Below are 17,081 nucleotides of genomic sequence, written 5' to 3' on the forward strand. Positions count from 1 at the left end.
AACAGCATCTCGAGTTGTCTCTTCTACATACTCTCTGTTAACATCTTCATCTTCAGTCTCATCTGCAAGGAATATCAGATGAGGATATAAGATTATTGATTCTCATAATTTAATATTTGCAACCAAGTTCATAAACTCACATCACCATGTCATTCTTATCACCCTGATGCTCTATCAAGGTCCCTACATAGTGTTGGCTGTTGGGTGTATTGGGGGTCAGATTCACAAATAGAAATGCAATGAGGCGCTTAGGTTTCCCCTACAAATGATGAGAGACTCTTTAAAGCATACATTTGATCTGAAAGTCAGGTAGTCTCCCTACTACTTCAAAACAAATAGAAAGTGGAGGACACATCTATTTCATTTTTTAACTGAAGACTGATAACTAAGTCTAGTACATCCTCATCCGAAGTTAAAAAATTGTCGATTAAAAACTCTTCCAAGTTTGCTACAAATGGATAAATGGAGAAATAAAAAGTCACTCATAAGTTTAGTTAGAGGCAGTAATAATTTAGAAAAGCTTATCATCTCACCAGAAAGGAACATGATGTTTTTCTTTTCTTTTATTTGGACAATAAGCTTGGAGAAATACTCAAACATGATGTTTTGACCCTTAACCATAATTCGGCACATACTTTCAGAGCATTTTTCCACAAAAATATTCAAGATTTATGCAACGGGTGGACAGATAATCATGGTGACTTTAACAGAAACAGCCTCTGTGTTGACAAGCGAAGGGCTGCATACATCTAAATATCTAATCCCGTCAGAAAATGAGATATATACTCCATAATTTACGTTATAGTATTGGTGGTCTAAGACTAGGTTGGTGACACTACCCAAAAGCCTGCTAGCGAAAATTGCGTCTACTGTCAACAACATAAATATTAATGCAAGATTTAACAGAATATGAAACACTATTGGGGACACAGACGTGATTGTAGTCCGTCTTAAACAATTCAGGGGCCCTGTGTTAATTTTAAATTTAGGCCCCAAAATTTTTAGAATATATAACTACGACATATGTGAAAATACATACGAGGCATATAATGTCATATTTGTTATTTCAAACGAAAAAATTCATAGTTGAGAATAAACTAATACTACTAAGAACGAGAAATTTTGTCATTATTTAAAACTTGAATGTAAAAAATGAAAAACATTAAGAGTTAATTTGGTAAAAAAAAAGATAAATTTCTAGAGTTGGTAATTTTCCACGAAAATGATACTTGATTTTTTTTTTTTTTTTTTTTTTTTGAGAAAAGCATACTTGCTTTTATTAGTTTGATTGTATATAAATAAAAGAGGAAAAAAAAGGGGCTCAAAAGCTACCTTGTAGGATTTGAACCCTTGACTAAATACAAAGACAAGGAATCATTATAAGGTAGTACCAATGTGCTACAACATAAACCTTTGCTATTCTATCACAACAACATAATTATAAATTGATTTGGGGGCCCTATTGACTTGGGGGCCCTGTGCAATGGGTCTGTTTGCACAGCCCATGTACCGGCCATGGATTGTACATATTAAAAGATTGGATACGCCTCGTCAGCTGCAAATTTTCAACTTATAAATCAAATATATTCATCTATTGGAGGCTTGAAGCTGACAAATGATTATTATGTCATATGGTCCAAACTGGAACACTTTATACTTATTTTCTGTTCTTCCACCTATGGAACTTCACTATATCTTAGCCATAAGTTTGGACTTATAGTAATTCCAAGTTGTCATGGAGTGTGAGAAGTAGTGCTATATCGTGTGAATACATTTCAGCTTTGAAATAAAGTTACCATAAGATGGGTTCTCAATCAACCTTCCCTCCCCCCCATGCAAGGAGTACATATTTCACACACACGCGCGCGCGCGCGAGCGCACGCACCAGCATGCGTGCACACACACAGACGTGTGTGTGTACTCTTCCGTCCCAAAATTATCTACCCTTTTCTTTTTCACGAGCTCTAATGTCTCATTAATTACTTAAAAAATTGAAATTTGATATATTGACAAAGCAAATTTAACAAGATCCCACAATAATTCTTCTTTCTTACATATTAGTGAAAATTTTTGTGGTCAAACTCTGGCCTCTGTGACCGAGATATTCTCTAAGGGAAGGAAATTATCAAATAGAGAGTACATCTAATGTAGAAAAAGAGCTCAGGTTGTATTTCTAATTTTTTTTCTTAAGAACCAATCAATCATTCATGAAACCAATGATAGTGGTGATTATGTAGTTGTCAGAGAAAGACTTACTTGATACATCGAGCTGCTGTTCACAGAGTTTCCAAAACTTTTCCAGAGTAGACTGTTGTGGGCGATATCCCAGAACATCCAGTGGCGTAGAAGAGAATCTAGATTTTCTAAATAAGCACCAGAGCTCAGCAAATATTGTACAGACCTAGTGCAAAATGTCATCCAGTGAGACAATAGTTGAAACAATCTATAATCTGCATGCTAAACTGAAATTCTAGAAACATAATCACTAAGAAGCAGCAACTGAAAGGGCAAGCATAATCTTACTCTGCAAGCAAGTTGAAACCCTAGTTTCGTCTCTCCTCCAGCTTGAGACGGCAGAAGAAAATACTCTAGTTGCTTGAATAAAGTAGTACGTTTCGAGAGTAGAGAAGAAACAGAAGCCTCATTTACAGATTCAGAGCTCACAACAGAGTAGAGACACCAATTTACGTGAAGAAACATGTTAAGCACCAAAAAACAGTTCACCTGTTAAAGATAATGGAATTATAATACAATCCGAAAGACAAGCTGTAAAGGACTTTACTAGAAATGCTTATTTGAGCTTTGCTACATACCTCCTCATCTACATTTCTGAAATTCTCAAGCATGGAGGCAAACTCATTATACAAGTCATCGATAGGTACAGATCTTGACAACTGAAGCTCATAGAGCCTTTTTAAGTTCACCAGAAGAGGGTACTCATCATCACCATCCTGTTTGTCCGGGGTGGGGGGGGGGGAGAGAGAAAAATGTCAGACTGCAGTTTCTGTATCCAAATACAATAAATTTAATATGTTCAATGAGAATACCTCCACTTCTTTCATAGCTGTCTTAAGCTTTGCCATAAGCTCATCCTCGAGTTCCTTCAGTTTATTGTTTGCAAATTCTTGCAGCTCTCCCTTACTCTCCTCAGAACAGAAGTTCATGGCCTTAATACAAGATCTAAGTGTGTCCTTATCTCCATGTTTGAAAAACGCCTCCTTCATAAGCTGCAGTACAGTCTTGAAATTCTAGAGCACAAGGAAAGTACAGATGTCTAATCAAGAAATAATATCTCCTGCAAGTAGCATGTCTAGAAAACAGGGAGCCTCTTCACTAACCTGTTCCTGTCTCTTCAGAGAGTAAAGCTCAAGATTCATATGCAGGACAATTTGAACCAAGGATGGAGCTTTTGCCTTGTCCACAACATATTTCCGCAGAAGCTGGGGGAAGTTTTTCATCATCACTACAGTTACTTCCCGCTTGTTTGTTTCAAAAGCTTCCTATTACAAACATAAAAGATTAACTGGTGACAGAAGAATATAAAGAGAGAGCTAGTTTTTTTAGGTAACATTGGTTCTGTAAGCCTACTCGTCTCTCTCACCCGCAAAGATAAGACGAAGTAAAAGCTCACTAAAACTATGGTCTACCTTTTGAGCTTTTGTATAGTATTGTTTCCTATTATCGGTAGCAGGTACGATCCTCTCCCCAACAGCCTTCTTGACAGATGCACAAAGGAGCCGGATCAAATTAGTTGCATCAATTTCAGTTAGCTCAATTGACGGATTTTCATCAAGGAGAGCAGAAATTATGCATTTCCAATCCTATAAAAGGGATATCAGAGAGAAACGGAAAACAGTTATGTTGGGTTGGCCTTTTTCTTATTCAACATAGCAAATTCAATATAAGTGGCAAGCAGCTACAACTTTGAAAAGCACAAATCAGCAATAAACATATGCAGCACTCACTTTCATTGCCGTCATGTACTCCCATACATCATCAATGACATAAGTTATTAGAATAGGATCACTTGAGAATTCTCTCAGTATTTGTAACATTCTACTAAGAGTAACCAAAGAAGACTCGCTGTCTGCATAAAAGATATCATGACGAGAATAAACAAGAAATCTCTCAGCACAGAAAACAAACATTAAGATGAGCAATAAAAAACCTTTTGGGTGCGACTGTGAACTATTAAATTTCTGTGCAATCAGGTGATCATAGACCAGCTCCCCTATGGCGCGCCTAATTTCTGGGGGCTCGACAACAAGTAGATCATACAAAGGGCCTAAGTGATCATCCAGTAATAGCTGATGCCTAAATGTCGTACAAAACAATCATCAGCACAAGCAATTGAAAGACAAAAAAAGTACATAATTCTAAGGGAATGAATTATACACCTTAGCAATTGCTTTAAAAGTCCTATGGCACACACAGCCACAGAGACATCAATATCATCAGCAAGTTCAATCATCCTGTTGGAAAATCTTTGTGTGAAGAGATCAAGGGACGGGACATTATCATCCACTTCGTACAGGCTTTGCAATGCAGCGACAGAAGCTTTTCTCACACCAGCACTCTTCATATATCAAAGTCAGAGAAAAGCAAAAAGAGAACAAGAATTCAATGAGGCCTTGAGATCAAACAGAAAAAGAGCATTCAACTTAAATTGTCCCTCCGCCAGCCCCGAATTTTTTTTAGAAGTACAAGAATGTACCTTGTCATTCAATGTCCATCCAAGATACTTAAGATACCTATCCTGCAGAAACAGTGATGGGTACGACAAGATCCAGACACCTAACGACTGTATGCAGGACACTCGGATATTGGAATCAATGTCTCGATAACGATGCATAAATAGCCTACAAAGAAAAGTCAGTTTGTCAATAAAATCATATCAGAGATAAAAGCAATCTATTATTCTTAGATGGATGCACCAAACACTCAGAACTAGTAATGTCATCCACTCTTCTCGAATTTGAAACTTCAATCAGTACAACATTTGTCTGACCCGCTAGCCCTTTCTATTTTTGAACATCACAAGATGAATCTCCAGAAGTGAACAAACCCTTGGAGCTACACAGGTTAGCATACAAAAAAATTGCTAATACAAACACCATCCCTTCAATATAATTACCATTTATTACCCTGAAGAAAAAAAAAACTGCCAGCAATTATCTAATTTATTAATCCTCCACACTTGCATTCAAGCTCTTTCCATGGCCTAGCCAAGCATGAAAGCTTGATCTGAGAGTATTCAAGTTCAAATATACTGTATTGAATATACCTGACCAAGGAAAAACAGAGAGCATAGGTCCAGGCAGATGAGATCAAACATAGGCAGAGAGTATGAGATTAAGACTTCCAAGAGCAATCAACTAGACAAAAGCCACTCACATTGAAGCAATCAAGGGTGGGTGCTCCCCTTATGCACCACACCAGTTGAGCAAAACTTACCATATGCTCCTCCATCCTAAAAAAGTGTTGTGTTTAAAAAGAATTTTCTGTTTTCAAACTAATGTTATCCTATACTTCCTAGTTTCAACACCAAAATTCAGTCAAACTTTCCTATCGAGCAATTACCATTATCAAAACCGATCTAATATAGATAGTTCCAACTTTGGGTGGTCTTCATATAATACTTTGACCTTTTCATCAAATGAAAATAATCCCACCTATAAGGGGTATCTTCAAAAAATAGGCAGAGACTTGTGGTGCTGGTTTTCCCGCCAATAAAGTTATGAATCAAAAAACTATATAATGAATGTGGAAAAATATCGCCCTCTCCACTATCTCGGCCATGTGGCATAGCCAGCATCTAACTCTTTCTCCCTCTCTCACAAAACAAAATTCCGACCACCATCACGGCATCACCACGCCTCTCTCCCTTTATCATAGCAATCACCGCCAACCACTTCTTCCTCCTCCTTCTTCCCTCTCTTTCCTCCTCCCACTGCACTCTTTTCTCTTCTCCCAACAAACCCCAACACAAGCTCCTCCTCACCACCCCCCTTTGGGTTTTGTGTCTACAACAAACCAAACAACATTCTCTTTAATACCACCCCTACCCCTTCTAATCCCAACAACTTCCCCATGAGGACTTTTAAGCATCTCTCTCCTTCAACCTGACTACTTAGTGCGCGCCTTGACCTTCTTTGCCAGTGTGCCTTTTTTGCCTTTTCTTCATCACAATAATTTAGTTGGCGGCTTGGTTTTTTTTTATTTTGATAAGATTAGTAGCTTGGACTTAGGTTTCGGCTTCGCACAAGTACTGGTATTCTAGTGTAGGTGTTGGTTTTGACGTGCTGCCAATGGTTTTAATTTGGAGAGTGGAGATGCATTGCTTTGGCAAGTACTACAACATTGGTTATTGTGGTAGGTGGTGAGGCCTTAACGGAGTTACATGGAAGGATGAGTTGGTGCTTGGGTTGGGATAGAACGACACTAATTAAGGAGAAAGAGAAAAGGGGATAAGGATGATGGCAGTAATGATGGCGAACTGGGGAAAGAGAGAGAACGAAGGGGGTTTTAGGATAAAAAAGGAGATGGTGATGATGATGCGGAGAGTTAAGAGGTGGGGAGAAAGGGGGTCTAAGGTAGTGGCTGGATAGGCTTTGTTTGGTAAATGACTTTTGGCCAAAATTTATTGACTTTTATATCTTAGCTAATGGATTTGGTCAAAGAACCGAAAAGAAATTATCCAGCATCTTACTCAATCATGAATGAGAAAGGTAAGACCCTAGCTTTTATGTACACGAGAAAAATGAAAGGAAAACTTTGTTTCGAAGGTGGGTCTCATGTCTAATAAATGGTTGTTCATTTGGATAAAAAGTAGACGTTTCGGCCAAAGTGCAAAGCTAATCCGTTGGCTTTTGGTCATTTTGCCGATAAGTAGGTATTTGTCCACTTTCATAAGGACCACTAGGCCCTGAAGATATCCAAGCCCGGCAATTAAGGATATCAATAGAGAGAATTTAGATACACACTTGGGTCACGATCTTGATCACATGATGACACAAGAAAATGACAAAATAATTGCTGGTATGTTATAGAAAAGACACATAGTGATTCAAATTTGGATCATCAAAAGAGCATGAATTCAACCAAACTATAATAATATCCTAGGGACGATATATTAAAACAAACGACTTTCTTGCCATTTTTATCCCAAAACAAAGTATGAATATGACATTGGCTATTCAAGTTAATTTGGTGATGTGCTTGTGCACCAACACTGTGAAGGGGAGGAGGGGGGACAACTAGAGAAACTATTCGAGAACCCTACCCTTTAAATATCTTGTCCATCATCTCTTCTATTGTAGTTATCTTTTCATGAGTAGTCATCAATCTCTTATTAAGAGACTCTGCTCGAGGACCCTCTGCTCTTTTCTTATTTTCTGCATTTAACTGCCTCTGAGTAGTTTCACGCTGTGATCCAAGCATTTTCGCTATAGTGATAAATGATGTGACAAGCTGAAGGCCAATCAGAGAAGCCACTTGCCGATAGATCCGTGGCGGGGTACTATAAACAAAAGCCTAGCAAGTTAGCCAAGATAAAGTGGCAAAATTTTGTCAAGAACTCACATCAGACTTCAAAACTGACCATGATAGAGCAATCACATAGTCTGTGCACTTCTCAAGCAAAACCCCATCAAATAATGGTCCATTCTGACATTCAATGACAAAGTTGTCCCAAAGGTAAATAAGATTATCTTTTAAGTTGTTGAAGTCCTTCCGTTTCGAGCTCTGGTAATCTTCAACTTCACCCTAAAAATTGCATGAATAAAACAAGCATTATATTTGGATAGCATGGGACAATATGAAAAGTACCTATCGAGACATTTGCTACTTCTGAAAGCTTTGAAAAGTAATCTACTTAGATCTTGATAAGCTACAGCAGTTAGTAATAGAAAGAATACCTTCCTCGCAAGATTGACCAAAACAAGCACTACGTTGTCAACATCAGTCTCCTCAAAAGGATCACCTTCTATACGATATTTTGCACCACATGACTGCAGAATACAATCTTAATGAGCTAAGCTGTGCAACAGCAGATTAATAAGGTATCATCCATTGTTATTCACGTTCTGAATATACAACTCATATAGCTCATGCAAGTTCGTAAAAAAGCCAAAAAAGTGTACAACTGCTATCTTCCTGATGCCAGTGGAATTTATTCAATTACCTCAAACAACATAGCCAAAAGGTCGAGCATTGCTGATTTTGGATCCTTTTCATAGCGCTCAACCCAAACCTTGACCACTGGAGGTATATTTTTTCTGCTCCCTCTGATGGCCTCTGCACAGAATAATTAAATCATAATTGAACACAAGAAAAAGCATCGTTGAGAGGAACTTTCTGCAGCTAACAAAGCCAAACTGGGATCCAGACATCCAGTAGCTCTATATGTTGATTATGTTCACAAGTGTGCTAAGTCATTACATTAACCTATATTACTTTCTACAACAGAACAATCACATGGATGTTACAAGCACCAATTTTCCACCCCATTGAGATTTGGACAATGAAACTTGAATGAATAAGCAATACTTTTGAGAAACATATACGCCCTATAATCAATTGCAACTAGGACAATGAATTACCCAGGTACTGGATAGGCAGATATACTCTCATCAGATACTCAGTAGTCAGCATTACTAAAAGGCTTTATTGCTATGATTGCCTCTGTTGTTTGAATGTAAGAATACCTTATCCCTATGATAAATTCGTCTCTGTTTGCTCTCTTATTATTTTAAGAGAAGGAAAATCCACTAGGGTTACAACAGGTCAAAATCTAATTACTGACCAGAGTTTACATTACATCAAGAGGACAGATCTATTCTTTGATTGACCCCTCTATGCCTTGCTTTGCTCTCTTATTATTTTAACAAAAGGAAAAGCCACTAGAGTTACAACAGGTCTAAACCTGATTACTTACCAGAGTTTTTACATCAAGAGGACAGATTTATTCTTTGATTGACCCTCTATGCCCTGTTTGGCAAACTATCAAATGAACAACCTTTTGCATGTGGAACCAGTTAGTAATTTGACCACCCAACATGATGATATCAAGTGTTTGGTAAAAGCAAGTACAAAATGGTGTTGACAAGAGCATTGTCAACTAATTAAGGCTTTAAGACTAGATAATTTGAATTCAAAAGGTATAGGTGGTCAATTTAAATACTTATATCTTGTATTTCTGATACTAGAAACTACATTGAGATGGAAGAAATATAGGATAGATTATAAATCATCATCAGTAGTAAAACCTTGTCATTCCTCAGATTATCCAGCCACTGGCTGTGTTATGGTGGCAAGCAAACTATTCTTGCCTCATGATACAATTTTATGACTGTCAGCAGTCAGCCACCAAGGAGACACCTAGGTCAAGATGAATTTGACCAATTGGCTAAGTGTGGAGAAAGAGAGAACAGTTGCGAAAGAGTGACGTGAATGGTAAGAAGATAGAGGAACCAAGGAGTGAGGCCACAATGATTAGAGGCAAACCTAGCATGCGAGGAGTTTGGGAATAGGAGACAATAATTTAATATTTTCTCGTACTACATTGCCTGAAAACAGATAAAGTTAAAAAACATCATATTCGGAAAAGCTTTGAGTTATAATTTGTTCATTTGATAATTAGAACTCATCGACTTCATAATTAAAGATGACATAGAGGGTCATTAATTAGAGATGACATATGCAAAAGGACATAGAGGGGTCATTAATAATTTTATCAAATGACCCTCTATTCTGTTTTGCATATTTGGAAGAACATCATAATCTGGAAAAATATTGCGAACATGACTCGCTATTAAGTCAGCAAAGCATACAGATATCAAAAGAAATAGCCGACTCTGGCCTTTGCTTTTGGAGCACTGGCTATTAGTCAACAAAATGGTTTATAACACAAGACATTATGCACAAAAGAACTATACTTTTGGCAAGAGCTCGTTGAGGTCAACTATTGAACTAATTACAATCGCAGTATCGCACTCTAGCTATCATTGTTAAAGAAATCATCCTCTATTTAAAACACCTGAAAACAAAACCTACGCTAATGTGTCATGTCTGTGATCCCAGCACATGATATACAAGATATAGTTCAATGTAAGGTAAACATAACCGCACACTCCCTGATCCTTGCTTTAGATATTCCTTTCAATTTTTCCACTTCACATTGAAAACATGCACAACTCTGGTGACACCATCATACATACACATACGTTTCTCATCATATCATCACCCACACCAAGCTCTTCAATATCAGCTCAACAGCTCCTCGTAAAAGCAGAATATTTCATGTGGCATGGAGGAAAAACCATTCGAATCACACACACAATAAAAGTGACCCACATAAAACCTATCTGATCGCAATACTAAAATAAGAAGAAAAGAAAAACAGATAACAAGCCACACTACAAGTGCAAGAGAACCACATTACAGATAAGAGATCCTGAATTCGGCGCTAATTTGGCACGAATTCCAGCAATTACACACAAAATGGCAAAATTCTAACTCATATTTCCACATTAAATCATAATAATCGAAAATCGAAACCCTAAATCGAATTTAACTCACCAATCAAGCTAATCTGGTGAAATTTAACAGCGGTTGCAGCTTCAACAACACGATTGCGCTTAACTTTGGGGCGAACATCCTCAAAATCGTCGTAAGACTCTTCTCTATCAGGATCAGTAGGGGTTTGTTGTTCACTAGGTTCAGGATTCAATTTGGCACCTCTATTTCTTTTCTGCGCACACAAATCCGCCATTTTCGACATCATTTTGAAGTATAGAAGAGAGACAAAGAGAGGAGAGAGAAAGAGGAAGTGTTGAAACTCACCGAACGGCGAACTGAAGCTTCTGAAGTTGCGGCAGTACCAGTAGCAGTTGCAGCAGCGTCTTCCATAGCTTAAAAAAACTGTTTGTTGTTGTTTCGTGGAAAACTGATAATATATGACCGCTTAATTTGAAGAAACTGGAACTTGCTTTACAAGGGAATTGTGAATATGTGATGTTCAACTTTTTTACTCTAGTCTACCCAAGGAGCTCCCGCCATTTCCCAATTTCTCCACTACGCAATTGCGAGTTCGTTTTTTCGAAATAAATTTCCCACAATTTGGTGTGTTGTGGACGTTTGGTAGATGAATTTCCTTTTTATTTTTAATAAAGGTAAAAAATAAAAATAAAGGGGGTAATTAGAGGGGCGGGCCGGGGCAGGGCTTCATATAGGACCTCCTAATTCGTCATTTTCTAGAATAAGATTTAGTGTATATATTTTGTTGAACAAGTGTTACAAATATAATGATTTTTGCTCAAATGTCTTCGTTTTTTATTTGATTGTATAATTTCTTACTTAGAATAGCTAGTATTAGTTTTACATGCACGCGATGCGTGCGATAACGTGTGATAACAAATGAAGTAGAAAATAAAATTATTTGGGAAGAAAAACTGTCTTTACATTTTATTTTATCAAAAAATTGACGTTCAGTTTAAATGTCCTACTTCCCCCCCCCCCTTTTTTCATTCAAATGAAACAGTTAGTTATCCTTTATTTTATTTTTATTTTTCCTTTTTCTATTTTTTTGGTGTCCTCCATGTGTTGCCTTATATAATAGAGATTATGTGATTGATGTTTGAGCAAGTCTACTCTTTGCAATTCTAACTTAAAAATTTCTTTTAGGTGCTTGTTAATGGTCTAAATATCTTGCGAATATTAGTCTTTTCAAAATCACCAAGAGTTTGATCTTTTTAGAATGACAAACGGGGAAAAGATACCAGGAACAAACTAAGTTGAAAAGTTCAAAGAAAAATTGAAAAACTAATACTGAATCAGCATTGGAGCAAGAAAAACTAAGTAAGGCCTTTTGAATCTGGTTTCAATGTAAAAGAACGAGTAGGACATGGTAAGAAACATTGGCCATTTAAAAAGAGAATGAGTATATGTTCCTTTGAAAAGAACAGAAGAACTGGCACTATCATGTTAAGTCAAAGGAACTAACTATCTAAAAGAACTAGACATATGACGAATAAACACAACGGTTAAATAATGTCGTTCGAGTGATTAATGCCTAGATTATAGAAAATCGTTTTTATTTAGTAAAAATCTGATTTTAAGGAAAATCTTTTTGAGGAAAAATATTTTTATTTGATAAAAAAAATCATTTTTGGTTTTAAAGATAATGTTTTGGCAAAAGAATTAATTTTGATTTTATTAATTAAATATTTTTTATTTAAATCAGATTTTTGTTTACTGCATAAGTGGTTGCTAAAATTAAGGAAGCAGTAGTAATTCCATAACGCACATTTGTATTAGATCGTAGAAATCATGGGTTAAAGGAACGTGTTCCTTTCGTTGAGGAACATCATGGGTAAATGTTTTTACCACTAACACATGGTTTAATCCCACATTCTAGTTAATCACTGCTATTAGTAATTATGTCTAAGTAAGTTCCGATTTGTGTCTGACCAAGTGATTAAGTGAATTTGATTAAGTAAAGTGTCAGTGCCTTCATTCTTTCATAAAAGTCATTTGTTATTTGACTTATTACTCTAATTCCACTAAATTTATTGATCATTGTGTTTTGGTTTTGGGGTAAGGAGATCTTCAGCAAAATTCTGTAGAGAAAGTTTTGACTGAAGCGAGTTAAAGTATTCGAGAAAACTTCAAGTAAAGTTGAGAGAAATAGTTGTTAGTAGAACAATTGTTTAGGAACTTGAGTTTAGGAACCAGGTGTGGCACGTGAGTAGAATTAGGTTGTAACAGAGTTGTTTGGCCTAATTAGTGAAAGTGTTGAGTTTAAAATTCCTAATAGTCGAGGTTGTTTCTTCTTGTTGGGCCCAAGAAGTTTTTCCTCGTAAAAATCTTTTGTGTTCATTTGCTTGTTTCTTTGTTAAGTTTTATAATTACACAAAAAGTTCTGTTTATCTGTATATATACAATTCAACATCCTCTTGTAGTGTTCCTGGTGAAATAACATTATTATTATAATTACTATTATTATTATTATTATTGTTGTTACCACTCCTATTACAAATGCTTAATAATAATATTATTATTATTATTTTAATATTGCTAATTATTATCTTGCTAATTTTTTTTCTATATGATTTAGATAATTATATTGATAATGATAATTCAAGCCTAAGAAGTACACATTTCAATAATATTTGTCATTGTTCAAAGTACATCTTTTTAATAGAGACAACAATAATACTATTAATAACAACAACAATAGTACTTGCCATTGTTGAAATGATCATATTTTTTAATACACATTTTGATAGTTGAACTACTAGGCAAAATGATAGTACCATCGAACTTGTTTTTATAATCGCTTAATCCTTCTTCTTCTTGTCCATAAATTTTCACCATCACCTCGATCGGGATTATTCTACAATGACTCCCATATTTCTTCGGTTATTTTCCGTCGTACACATCCATAACTAATTTACTATTATCATCATACATATTATGATCAACTCTTTGTTCCATGACTTCAATTTGGTGCCTGAAAGGAATTCCTATCATGTAAACGATAAAATTGTGTAGAGTAAAACAAGCGACGGTAGTTTTCAACTAGTTAGCCTTGTCCATCTGCAGCATTGATTTTAGAACCTTCCACCTATTTTTGAGAACCGCAAAACCCTCTCAATTATATTCAACAAGAAGAATTTTGATAATTAAATTGCTCATACATTCCTTGTGGTCAAGTTCCTCTTCTAAAGTCAGGCAAATGGTACCTCATCAATCCATGTCCTAGATATGGACTCAAACACCTGAGTGTATTACGATACGCTGAATCAGCTACATAGTATTTTTTTTTTCCTGAAAGACAATCATAATGTTAGTTTGTTAAAGTAATGTATTTTCCTATATTATTCACGGCAATATAAGTTATCTAGTACCAAAAGGTTAATGAAGATGGTTTGCTACAAGTGGATTTATCGTGAAGAATATGATGTAACAATTTTTTGAAAAATTTTGTTTTCTTTGATAAATTGACGACAAAATAACTAAATTCAATGAATAACTAAGTGAATAATACATGCACTTTGATGAAATAAATAATCAAATTGAAGAAAATGAAAAAAAAAAGAAGGTGTCACAATTTCTAGAGGAAGAGGAAAACATTCCCTCTAGATTTTTCTTTTTTTTCTTTAAAACAGTAGGAGAAAGGAGTAAGATAGTTTTGTTTATAAAACTAATTAAATCTAGGTTCAGTCAAACTCTAACTACAAAGGGATAACTAAGTCCTACTACATCCGTTTCCTAAAGATCTTCCTTCTTTTCGTTTAAGTGCGTTTCCAAAAGATCTTCCCTCTTTTACTTTATTCCTTATTTGGAATTTTTTTCCCTTTTTACCCTCTCATGTCCCTATCATATGGTCCACCATTACATTATTAATTCAATTTTACTCTCTTTCTCTCTCTCCTACTTTAACCTCTTTTTATTTGTTTATTTATCTTAACCCCTTTCTCTCTCCTACTTTACCCACTCCATACCCCACACAAATTAATCCTCATTGGTATCTGTAGTAACAGTTACAAGGAAGATCTTTAGGAAACGGAGGTAGTACTAGGTAAAAACTTCTCCTTTTTATTTCTTATAAAATATCAAAACACCTATTTTGTTTGAACCTTTAAAATACAACTCACCTAAAATTATATTATAAAATAGTCGAAAAATACGAAATATTATAGGCTACCCTATTAAAAGAATAATTTATTATTATAATATCACTGAAATTGTTCTTTATTTTTATTAATTTTTTAATTCTTATTTATCATTATTTTTCAATAGTTTATTATTATTACTAGTTAATATTTTATCATTATTATTAGATAAATTTTTATTATTATTTGATAATAATTTATTATTATTATTTAATAACTTATTGTTATTTTATTTAATAACTTATTATTATTAACTTGTTATTATTAATTCCTTATTAATTAAATAATTTTTTATTATTATAATTATTATTGAATATTAACGTATTATATTATTAAAAAGTTTTATTATCATCATTTTATAATAATTATATTATATTATATTATATTATATTATATTATATTATATTATATTATATTATATTATATTATATTATATTATATTATATTATATTATATTATATTATATTATATTATATTATATTATTATATTATATTATATTATATTATATTATATTATATTATATTATATTATTTATATTATAATATTAATTATATTATATTATATATATTATATTTATTATATTATATTATATTATATTATATTATATTATATTATATTATATTTATTTATATTATATTATATATATTATATTATTATATATATTATATTATATTATATTATATTATATTATATTATATTATATTATATTATATTATATTATATTATATTATATCATATTATATTATATCATATCATATCATATCATATTATATCAATATTATATTATATTATATTATATTATATTATATTATATTATATTATATTATATTATATTATACTCCATCCGTTTCCTAAAGATCTTCCCACTTTCCGTTTAAAGGTGTTTCCAAAAGATCTTCCCACTTTTGCTTTATTCCTTATTTGGCAAAACAAATTTCCCTATTTACCCTCTCATGTCACTATCATATGGTCCACTATTACATTATTAATTCAATTTTACTCCCTTTCTCTCTCCTACTTTAACCCCTTTTTATTTGTTTATTTATCTTAACCCCTTTCTCTCTCCTACTTTACTCACACCATGCCCCACACAACTTGATTTTCCTTGGTATCTGTAGGAACAGTAAGTGGGAAGATCTTTAGGAAACGGAGGGAGAATTATATTATATTATATTATATTATATTATATTATATTATATTATATTATATTATATTATATTATATTATATTATATTATATTATATTATATTATATTATATTATATTATATTATATTATATTATATTATATTATATTATATTATATTATATTATATTATATATATTATATTATATTATATTATATTATATTATATTATATTATATATATTTATATTATATTATATTAATATATTATATTATATTATATTTATATTATATTATTATTTATATTATATTATATTATATTAATTATATATATATTATATTATTTATATATATATATATTATATTATATTATATTATATTATATATATATATTATATTATATATATTATGTTATGTTATGTTATGTTATGTTATGTTATGTTATGTTATGTTATGTTATGTTATGTTATGTTATGTTATGTTATGTTATGTTATGTTATATTATATTAGATTATATTACATTACATTACATTACATTACATTACATTACATTACATTACATTATATTACATTATATTACATTATATTATATTATATTATATTATATTATATTATATTATATTATATTATATTATATTATATTATATTATATTATATTGTATTATATTATATTATATTATATTATATTATATTATATTATATTATATTATTCTCAAAAGCTCATAAAAAATTCTCTCTGCAATTAGTTAACATACAAGCATATCAAACCTGTGCCGACTATTCAGATACACTCAAACATATTTGACTGAGATTCAAGCTTTGTCAGCCCTCATTCGAATATACCCAAACAAAATTCAAACTCAGGTTGACGTTGACAAAACGTCATCCCACACTCAAACTCAGGTTGACGTTGACAACAAGTTAGTCTACATTCAACTCCATGTCGACACCAACACGTGTCACTCTCAAACTACGAAACAGAATCAGAGGACTTAGTTTATTTTCATTATAAACTGTTTACAGAGATTTGTACTCAATACATTTATTGAAATATAATTTTTTTGTTACTTTGTTTCTTGTCTTATTATTTTGACTCGAAATTTTGTGTATACAAATTCTGGCACGCCCGGTGGGACCATCTCTGCCTCTCATCTCTGTTTCATCATCAACAACAAATCTGAGAAATGGCCTCAAGCAAGAACATCTCTCGGTCTTCTGAAAACTCTACTGACACCCCACGAAAATCTGTAACATTGGGTGACTTTATGGATAATACGACTCT

General features: G+C 33.2%; 1 protein-coding gene across 1 annotated transcript in view; it reads right to left on the reverse strand.

Annotated features, from left to right (window-relative positions):
* LOC104895896 (sister-chromatid cohesion protein 3) overlaps nt 1-11,137 on the reverse strand; it is a 26,596-nt gene extending 15,459 nt beyond the window's left edge. The window contains exons 1-17 of the mRNA XM_057391876.1: nt 10,843-11,137; nt 10,579-10,750; nt 8,183-8,295; nt 7,917-8,009; nt 7,601-7,764; nt 7,283-7,519; nt 4,715-4,859; nt 4,398-4,576; nt 4,169-4,314; nt 3,966-4,087; nt 3,648-3,821; nt 3,339-3,500; nt 3,048-3,248; nt 2,814-2,951; nt 2,524-2,724; nt 2,257-2,401; nt 4-62 (exon numbers count right to left, since the gene is read on the reverse strand). Coding sequence (XP_057247859.1) covers nt 4-62; nt 2,257-2,401; nt 2,524-2,724; nt 2,814-2,951; nt 3,048-3,248; nt 3,339-3,500; nt 3,648-3,821; nt 3,966-4,087; nt 4,169-4,314; nt 4,398-4,576; nt 4,715-4,859; nt 7,283-7,519; nt 7,601-7,764; nt 7,917-8,009; nt 8,183-8,295; nt 10,579-10,750; nt 10,843-10,908 — 2,517 coding nt within the window. The 5' untranslated portion in view covers nt 10,909-11,137. The remainder of the gene's footprint in view (nt 1-3; nt 63-2,256; nt 2,402-2,523; nt 2,725-2,813; nt 2,952-3,047; nt 3,249-3,338; nt 3,501-3,647; nt 3,822-3,965; nt 4,088-4,168; nt 4,315-4,397; nt 4,577-4,714; nt 4,860-7,282; nt 7,520-7,600; nt 7,765-7,916; nt 8,010-8,182; nt 8,296-10,578; nt 10,751-10,842) is intronic.
* Nucleotides 11,138-17,081: the final 5,944 nt, after the last annotated feature.

This window comes from Beta vulgaris, chromosome 1 (assembly GCF_026745355.1).
Source record: "Beta vulgaris subsp. vulgaris cultivar EL10 chromosome 1, EL10.2, whole genome shotgun sequence".
Taxonomy (NCBI): domain Eukaryota; kingdom Viridiplantae; phylum Streptophyta; class Magnoliopsida; order Caryophyllales; family Amaranthaceae; genus Beta; species Beta vulgaris.